Source organism: Anopheles maculipalpis, chromosome 3RL (genome assembly GCF_943734695.1).
Source record: "Anopheles maculipalpis chromosome 3RL, idAnoMacuDA_375_x, whole genome shotgun sequence".
Classification (NCBI taxonomy): Eukaryota; Metazoa; Arthropoda; class Insecta; order Diptera; family Culicidae; genus Anopheles; species Anopheles maculipalpis.
Window position 1 is genome coordinate 82850270 of NC_064872.1, and position 9509 is coordinate 82859778.

Genomic DNA, 9509 nt, shown 5'->3' on the forward strand with positions numbered 1-9509 from the left:
AAAGTGAAAAACCGGTTCACATTGCGATTCGATGACATTTTCCTCGAGGCCGGGAATCGGTGGAGCACTTTCCCGTTTGTATCGTGTCAATGTGCAGTGTCAGTCGATCAGCGGGATAAATTTCCCTTTCTACGGGTGCGGGTGCAACATTTTGTAAGTACGTTTCTGCGCTGCGATTACCTTTGTTTAATGGACGGAGGACGGTTAGAAATATTGTTTGGTTGGCGGTGAATAAATGATGATTGTGGGCACATTAAGAGATGGTAGCAGAGAGATAAATTAGATGAAAGCGTTGACTTCTAGCAAATGTCGCACAAAAATTGAATGTCGTTGAAGAGCGTAGTATCTGCAACATTGTTGTACCATTAGAAGAGGTGTAAAGTCATTGATATTATTTAGGAAAGCCCGTGGAGTTGATTTTTTAACTTGTGTTTAACTTATTATTGCTTGTATTAAGTCAAACCCATTTATTATTAACGCGTTTTCCTAACATTGGTTGAAAAATAACAAAATAAATTCAAAAGACTTCAACGGCTAATCGCAAGTGACGAACCTCCTGTTCAAAATTAAATCTCTTAAAAAAAAGCTTTTTTTCAAAGCTGGCCAAGCCTCTGGTTGATATCGTGCAAACAAAACATCAATCAAGGGTTGCGGCTAGATTCTCTTCATTCCTTGAGGCACCGTATAAGCGAAAAGGGAAAATGATCACTTTGCTTCAGCTAACCGTGCTGGTGTGTGTAACTGCCGCAGTGACGCAGCTGCGAAATGGAAAACTCATCGTCAAACTAACCTGCTCGTTGTGGCCTGCAGGGATAGAACCAGTTTCCCGGAGCCGGAGCAACAGTAGCTTTCAAAGGTTCAATGATTTAAAGGGCAGTGATGTGAGTGTAATGCTGGTCAAACCGCAGTCAGTGTTGATCGCGCCGTGTTCGCCATGTGCGTTGGAAGGGTTTTGTATTGTGGTGAGCAGGTTAAATTGCTTAATCAGCTGAGTTGCAGGGAGAGATGATCGAAATTTTTTTTCCACATATGAAGGTGTATGTTTTTCTTGTGGTTGTGTGCAAAATCCCAGAACATTGGTCTCGAGAGATTGATGATGATGGAAAACTGTCAAACAAGGTACTAAAACCGAAACCTTGACCGTTACACACCATCGATTGATGCATGAGCGTTCCGTAAGTATGCAAATCTACCATAAACGAGGCAAGCATTGTAAACGGTGCAGTTTGGGTGATATATGATCCTCCAAAGTGTTTGGATAGAGTACAGTTGAAGCTCTTTGTGTTTTTCTTTCAATATCTCTGATGTAATGAATAGCTAATAAAATATCAAATGAAAATAAATAAATAGATTCAATTTCGAGAAAATTACATTCTTTCAACAGAAGTATTTTGATGATTTAGGTGTGCATCAAATGAGTAATAAAAATCTTTAGTGTTTACAAATCCAAAAACAACAAATTTAAATGAAAACCGACTAGTGGTAAACTTTGAGAACTGATCTATTTGATTTGAAAATAATTTTAAATGAAGAAAATAATACATGAACGTACAGCAGTAATCGATACATAATGTTCCAAAATGTAATGCAAACAAACGAATAGCCAAATAATGTTGTTCAATTTGTATGTCTCATACAACCAAATTTACAATAGTTTACAACAGATCAGTTAGAAGCAACCGATCAGTTCTATGATACCAATCACACGAATAAATAAGCGTAACCACCAAGAGTAGTTCAGTAAACTGTTATATTTGCGTACTCGAATGATCTTTTAACAAACGTGTATACATTCAGGCGTTCCTTTTTACAGTGTATGCAATTCGAGCAATATCGAATGAATGGTGCATACCGAAGAGAAAAAAAAAGTTAAGATGAATAAATAAAGGCGTGCAACCAACAAGCGGTCGCTTTTTACAGATGTTGGTTGATGTTGCTGTAGCTGTAACCTTCCGCTTCGTCATAGCCACCGCCGGAAATGCCGTGCTCCGTCTTGTACACCTGCGGGTGGCTCGCATGGCCAATCTTTTTAACTACGGCGTTGAATCCCTTGTGCTTGTCTGCGCTATACTCAACCACACGCTTCGTACCGTCGGCATCGTACAGCGTGTAGCCACCCTTGACGACATCTCCATCCCGAATCTCCCACTGGCTCTTGTGGTCACCGGTGTGTGCGTCTTGCACACCATAGTCGTACTTGTACTTCGGGTAAGCGTAGTGATCGCTGTAGTCATAACCAATTTCCGGATAACCTCCATCCTGGTATGATTTGTAACCGACTAGACCAGCTTCACTGTATCCCGCGCCAACACCCAGCGGTTGATAGGAATCGATCGAGTTTGCTCCATTACCAAAGTATTGCGACGAATGTTTGGTAAGGATTTTGTATCCGTTGCCTGTGACATATGCACTGCTTACTGCTATCATCATCAGCACTGTCGAAGTCACCTGCAAACGATGAAATTGGCGTTAGATTATCACCATCCAGATTAACATGCACATTGTTTGGTATCGTTTTATGTACCGGAAACACGTTCATTTTGCTGAAGAGTTCTTTTTAATGCACAAAAACACCTATGAAGAGTCTGTTTGGCACTGTGTCTACTGCACTACTGATATGAACTTTACAGTACCCACCTTAGATATATATACTGTTCTTAGACAAATGCGTCCCTTCCATAAGGTTAGGAGCGATCCAGCAGTAGTGGCAGCAAACAGCTAAACATACATGGAAAACAGTACGTGTTTCTTAGCGTGTGAGAATTGTAATCATTTCTGCTTGAGATTTGTTTACATTTGCGCCAAGATCGAGTCCGGAAAATTGGCAATTCTTCACCCAGTTCTGTCCCATCTGCACGCATTATGGCTGCGAGTCGGCCTGCTTGACGGTGTATGCGTGGTATGAGCAAATGGTTCACATTGTGCTGAAATCGTTGATGCTGACATGCACACGAAAGCTTGCCTGGGACCGTAAGCGATGGAATGTGCTGCTACGCGAACCTATACTATTCGTTCGATTGCTGAAAGTGAGAACGGTAGGTTGCTGTCAGCAGTACAATTATTGTCTTCTGTTGGCGGGCATCAAAATGTCAAAAATGAAGTACGCTAGAAGGGTGTAAAAGGGTTTGTATGCGAGTCAGTTAGGCAATGGTGTGCCAAATAGTTTTTGATCGGCTTTGTTTTTTATGACCTAGCATGCAGATTGGGGTTTGCTGGGACTTTATCGAGTGATTTTTCATCTTTTTAGCTTAATAATCTGCTAGATCATGCCAGCCATGCAAAATTAAACGGTAAGATAACAATAAAGGTAATTAATTTTTGTAGCTTTGTGTGACATTCGCCTACTTCTATTCGAGCTTGCAGCTAATAACAAACAATGCACTTATTGGCTGGATTTAACGATGAAGATCCCACGAGTATTTGGTTGCAGATCTTCCCATCTTGACACAGTCAATCACTTAATGCTTATAAAACAATTTCAACAATGAAAGGATTGCCATTTATCCGCCGTGTATTCCTTCTACTTACTATCGATACCCATCTTCCCCTCAATCACTACTGTCATCGACCGTTTACCGAGACGATTAATGAGCTGTTTGCCCATCCCGACCGACTCCCAGCAAAGCGTAATCGGTACAACCAGCGGCTATTCTTCATCTGAGATAAAGATGGGCTTACTCTTTTCAATGATCGACCACGCCGCGGCCGACATCCAATTGGTTCGTCGAGCCTGCTCTTTCCAGTGGATGTGAGAAAAACGATACCGATCGATTGCACAAACAGGTGCGCATAATTGCCGCAGTTATGCTGACTCTTCTTCGAAGATGATTGCAAATTTGCCACAACGTGCGGAGTACGGTGCCGTCGCTAAAACCTCCTACCCAAGCACCTTTTCGCACGCGCTTAAAGTGCGTGTGAGGGTGTGAGTTACTGGTGCAACGAGCCAACGTAAGCGAATATTGCTGTTGATCTCTCATTGAGAAAATAGGCGATCTTCTCACATGAACAGCATGTGGCTAAACGTTGGAATGAGATGGATTTTTGTTTTTGTTTTACGCTGCCGAGCAAATGGTTCCATTTGCATCGGTTTTTGCGTGAGAATAGAAGACTCATGAGCTCTTAATATGGAGGTAAGATTTCTTTAAGTTTGTTTACGGTATACGAAGCATATTTGAAAGGGCTGCCGTGAGTCTGGGGTCGTAAGAGAATGAACAATAAAATGTCAATTACTTCATCGGAAAGTGAAACAACCGTTGGTGGGAGGGCTTGCTTGGTATTGCACCGGGAAACGATCGGTTCGGATTAAACGATCACTTGTACGGTCATAATGCACGGGCACGTGCCGGCCCCAGTAGGCGGGATCACTAATTCGAAGACTGGTGTTAAATCTCTTATGGTGTTGGATTATGGTGCTGTGGGTTTTGGTGGAAAGTTACAGACGTGACGGGAAAGTGTGCTGCTCCAGTTATTCAACGGCGCTCAATTATTGTCACAGCGCATAAGGTTGATACATTCTTGGAACGATTTTTTACCGAGTTTTATTCGGTCCATTTGTGGCAAGCTTTCATGGCGATTGTTTTAGGGAATTTGAAAAACCATGAACGGTTACCGGTGAGTTAGGCAGACAAAAGTATTGGAAATGGGTGGTTTAAGACTGAGCATGAATTTAAAAAGCATTCTGGAAACTGTAAAGAATCCATGACAAACTTTCATAGTTGAGATTGCGAAGAAGAACCTCAGAAGGATGTATGGCCCTGTACGTGTGAAAGGACAAAGGAAGTGTCGCTACAGTAACGAGCTCTACGACGTGTGAAGGATGATCTTACAATCGTGTCTTCTATGGTCAGAGCATCGCAAAGTATGTTGGAGTAGGCCAAGAGCGCGTGTGTGATGTACTGATGCATGGTTTCAGTAATGTTAGTAAGAATTAGCTGATGTTGTATGGATGATGATGGTTTGAGCATAGGTCGATCGTATGATTAGAAATATATACAACAAGTCTTTGAATGATTCAAACATAACGAGCTTTGCCTCCTAATTGTGACGTCAAAAAGAGCCAACTCACTCCGATGAAAAGGCGGAACTATTTATTGATTTATCGCTCCACGAATTGACCACGGTTGCTGCTTAAGATCGGCCCTACCTTGCTTCCCTTTGCTCATCTGATTCAAGCTATTTAAGTGTCGATTAACTCATCATTCATACATGGCACAGTCGATTAAAACGTAGCACACACATGCAAACGCGAATCCGGAACAGCATCCAGTTGTCCATTTCTCACGCTCGATTTTCAACACGATCTCTTCCAATCGGTCAGACAACAAAACTGCAGTGAATGAAACACCAAAACAAAACTCACCCTCAACCGCATTGAAGCGCAGAGATACGGAGAAGGTTGCAGGGGTTCAATTGTAAGCAAGCTTTCATGGATCCCTGGTGGCATCGGTTCCGCGTCACAAATCGATTGTAACAGAGCGCTAATTAAATTACTGTAACTACTAGCCGCAAAGCGCTGGGTTGCCTTTCTCTCACCCGCGCCAGCATCGGGCGACGTCAATGCGATTTAACAATTTCTTTTCGGCGCTGTTTTTATGTAACACGACTACTGTCTGTCGGTGCGATCGTGGAAAGCTCTTCGTTTCGGGTTTAAAAAATCGGGAGCTTGATGTTGGGTGAGATTACTTACGATTAGCTTAACTCTGCCGAGCTGAGTCTTGCAGTCGTCGGCTCTTTCTCCCGGTCGATTAACTATTTTCACCCTTTAAGACAACCTGTTCGTATATAAAGTGGTTTCAAGTGGTACAGTCGGTACCATTCAATCGAACGCGATCGAACAATAGACAGCCTAGTGTACGGGTACAGAGAGTGTTCAGTGTTGCAGTGTTTCATTGCAAGTGTTTGAAGAAATATGTTCCGAGTGAGTGTTAACCTGGGTGGATGATTGAGTGACAGTATTCTGAATAGATTTCTTACATGTGACTTCTTTTCGTTCACTAGTTTGCTAGCTGCTTTGCCCTGGTAGCCATTGCTACGGCTGCCTACATCCCATCCGGTAATGGACATTCTAGCTCGAAGCATGCTGCCAGGAAGGTTTTCCATCACGCTGCGGAGGACGAACCGAAGGCGTCATCGGCAGAACATCACCAGGCGCATCATCACCACGAAGAGCACGATCACTTTGTCGATTATTATGCGCCCATCAACTATAAGTTTGAGTACGGCGTTAAGGACCCTCACACCGGTGATCACAAGACGCACTGGGAGGAACGTGATGGAGATGTGGTGAAGGGTGCTTATACTGTTCTGGATGCTGATGGTAGCTCCCGATTGGTCGAGTATACGGCAGATCCTCACCATGGGTTTAACGCCGTGGTGAAGAAGATCGAACACGCACACATCCCGAAGAAGGAGCATCATGTTGCTCCGGCTCATGAGGAACCACAGGAGGAGCATCAGCATCATCATAACCACGAGGCTGATGAGCAGGTTTCGCATAAGCATCAGCATCACTTTCATCACTATCAGATGCCCGAGCATCATGGGTATGGGTATGGCAAGGGCTATTAGAGAGGAATGTTCTTCAATAACTGCAGCATCCTGAGCAATCCTGTGTACCTGAGAAAGGGTTGTAGTTTGTTTGTGAGAAATAAGATTACTGTAACTTGTTATATTTTTTCAAATACACCCAAAGACTGCTAAGTTCGTTTCATATACTCATCCTGTAGATGTTTGTCATTCGTAAAAAAACGTCTTGAAGTTGAAAATTGATGGAAATTTTGGAAACTTTTTTTGAGAAATCTTTTTCCATTCTTTCACAAAAAAACTTGATGTTGTACTATAAATCGCAATGATTCATACACAGAATGGGTAACTTGCAAAAACAAAACAAAATTAACAATGCATTTATTACGGAACTTTTATCCTATCACTTGTGGAGCTTTCATTCATCATTCACGATCGGCAACAGCTTTAAAAATGCTGATCCAGTTTACTATAGCTGTATCCTGCACCATGACCGTGACCTCCGTAGTATCCGCCATGGTGTCCATAGACCTGAGGATGATAAGCATGACCCACTCGCTTCACATGAGCCTGGAAGCCGTTGTGCTTGTCGGACGAGTACTCCACAACACGTTCAGTTCCGTCGGCTTCATGCAGGGTGTACGCTCCCTTGACCACATCTCCATCCCGATGTTCCCACTGGCTCTTGTGATCTCCGGTGTGAGGATCCTTCACTCCATACTCGAACTTGTAGCTGGGATGCGAATAATAATCGTGATGGCCATGATGTTCTGCACCATATCCAGCTCCTCCCCAGTACTGGGCAGACACAGCCACAGCAAGACAGGCAACAGTTAATACAACGAACTGGAATGAGGCAAGGCAAGGGTTATGGTTACAGACAATATGAATTTGTTTGCACTTACTTTGAACATCTTTGCTAAAGGATTTGGTATAGTTGCTACTAGTGCTGCTGCTGGCTGCCTTTGAGAACAGTTGGCTGCTGAATGATGGTTTTTGAGCAGCCACAGTTAGGTATTTATATTGTCATGGCTCGCCACTGGTGGACAGTGACAGTTCTATGCGAAATAAAATATTGACTAATTAAGAAACAGTGGTCAGGCCCTTAAAAAATAAGCACTCGGTACGATTTCGCTAATTTGAGGTTCGCAGCTCACTGAAAGGACAATTAGTCATGGCATGCGACAGATAGAATTCGTGGGCGTAGCATGGCATACGTTTCATGGCTGTGGCAGTCAGTCATACGCGTCTAACGAACATGTCCGTGGTTTGGTACGCAAACTTTAGCACCAAACGACTGTCGATGCGTTTAACGTTTTTCGCCTCGATTTCTTCATTGAACAAATGGCGGTTGAAGCAATATGGACTTGGCTGTTTTGTTGCCTTCGAAAACCATCGCCCAAGGTTAGCCAAGGCGAAAATCTTAATTTTCACCTTACGTGAATTTTGACCTTGGTCAGTGGTTAGTTGGTCGAGGTTTAGGCGGTGTTATGTTTTATGCTTCGCATGAACGTTAGTCTTAACGAAATAAAACCTTGGGAAGAAAACGATTGGAAAACATGAATGGCAGCTAGCGAATAAGGTATGGGGAGGTTCGGTTAGAGTCGAGTGATGGATGAAACGAGAAGATTTGTGTCAGAGGGAAACAAATGCAAATGCTGGAGGAATGATCATGAAACGAAACGAATAAGAGAGAGAATAGTAAATAGGATTTGGTCAATATTCATCAACGGATGGGCAGCTGAGATGTTGCGCGTGGTTAACTGGGCATGAAATTGGATCAGATCATTTTTCGTGTTTACTAATTATGTTGCTGTAGGAAGGCACCAATCCTGTGCAAGCGGAGAGAATGGGTGAGTGTATGAATATGAGAAAATCGCTTCAGGAAATCTTCAGGTGGATGTCGATGATCAAAATGAAATTTTTTTACCCCTTGCTAGAAATGTTTTTATTTTTGGTGCCAATTTTTATACTGATTGACTTATCTCATTTTAATATTTTAGAAGACCAATGGATGACATAAAATAGAGCCATCAAAACATAAACTTAAGCCACATTTTGAGGCAACGGTTTAGTTGCAACGACATGATAATCAAAGCTCTAGCTAAACTGGTCACGCGATGGCACTGGTTTGCTAAGAAGGGAAACTTGTAGCTTAGCATGTTTGACTAGCTGTTATCCTTTCACTAGTAGCTTAATGGTATATAAGAACGATGCGGCTTGAACAGAATCATCATTCACTTTTTGTTTACCTCAGCAAAACAACCAACCTTAACCAACAAAATGTACAAGGTATGTAATAGACTTTACTATTAGTGAGTTTGGTAAATTGAATTTCTATTGAAAAATCCTTATTCCAGCTATTCCTTGCTCTGGTAGTATTGTCCGCTGCAGTGTTGGCTGTTGATGATTTCCATGCATATCCCAGCTACAAGTTCGAGTATGGAGTGAAGGATCCTCACACCGGAGACCACAAGAGCCAGTGGGAACATCGGGATGGAGATGTCGTCAAGGGAGCGTACACTCTGCATGAAGCCGACGGAACTGAACGTGTTGTGGAGTACTCGTCCGACAAGCACAACGGCTTCCAGGCTCATGTGAAGCGAGTGGGTCATGCCCATCACCCGGAAGTCTATGGACAACAGGCTGGTTATGGTGGTTCTTATGGTCATGGGTATGGTCATAGCTATAGCAAACTCTCGAAGATTAACTGAATGTATTAAATCGAACTTTAAAGAAAATGATAATAAAGATTTATTGAACCGTTTAAAGGAGTTCTTGTATGCTATTTGATTGATTCCAAAGAATACGTTTTATAAGATGAAATTGTGTGTTAATATGGTACAATTCATAAAACACAAATAAAAACCTCCAAATGTGGTTTATAATGTATGGCGTTTGAGATAGAAATCGTATAAACATTTGCAGGAAAGTTTCATACCTTGTTATATGAGATGCGTTAGAAAGAATAGAATTGCTTTTTTTTT

General features: G+C 42.4%; 4 protein-coding genes across 4 annotated transcripts; 2 read left to right on the forward strand and 2 right to left on the reverse strand.

The window, feature by feature from the left end:
* Window positions 1-1909: 1909 nt before the first annotated feature.
* LOC126563135 (cuticle protein 7-like) lies at window positions 1910-2539 on the reverse strand. Its single transcript, XM_050219759.1, has 2 exons — window positions 2525-2539; window positions 1910-2448 (listed from the first exon to the last, which is right to left on the reverse strand). The coding sequence occupies exons 1-2, from the start codon at window positions 2537-2539 to the stop codon at window positions 1915-1917; spliced, it is 549 nt and encodes a 182-aa protein (XP_050075716.1). The 3' UTR covers window positions 1910-1914.
* Window positions 2540-5908: 3369 nt separating this feature from the next.
* LOC126563090 (cuticle protein 19-like) lies at window positions 5909-6567 on the forward strand. The gene is made up of 2 exons (XM_050219705.1): window positions 5909-5917; window positions 5998-6567. The coding sequence occupies exons 1-2, from the start codon at window positions 5909-5911 to the stop codon at window positions 6565-6567; spliced, it is 579 nt and encodes a 192-aa protein (XP_050075662.1).
* Window positions 6568-6969: 402 nt separating this feature from the next.
* LOC126561061 (cuticle protein 19-like) lies at window positions 6970-7436 on the reverse strand. Its single transcript, XM_050217009.1, has 2 exons — window positions 7428-7436; window positions 6970-7368 (listed from the first exon to the last, which is right to left on the reverse strand). Exons 1-2 carry the CDS (start codon window positions 7434-7436, stop codon window positions 6970-6972), a joined length of 408 nt encoding a protein of 135 aa, XP_050072966.1.
* Window positions 7437-8735: 1299 nt separating this feature from the next.
* On the forward strand, window positions 8736-9268 carry LOC126561062 (cuticle protein 19-like). Its single transcript, XM_050217010.1, has 2 exons — window positions 8736-8814; window positions 8875-9268. Exons 1-2 carry the CDS (start codon window positions 8736-8738, stop codon window positions 9234-9236), a joined length of 441 nt encoding a protein of 146 aa, XP_050072967.1. The 3' UTR covers window positions 9237-9268.
* Window positions 9269-9509: the final 241 nt, after the last annotated feature.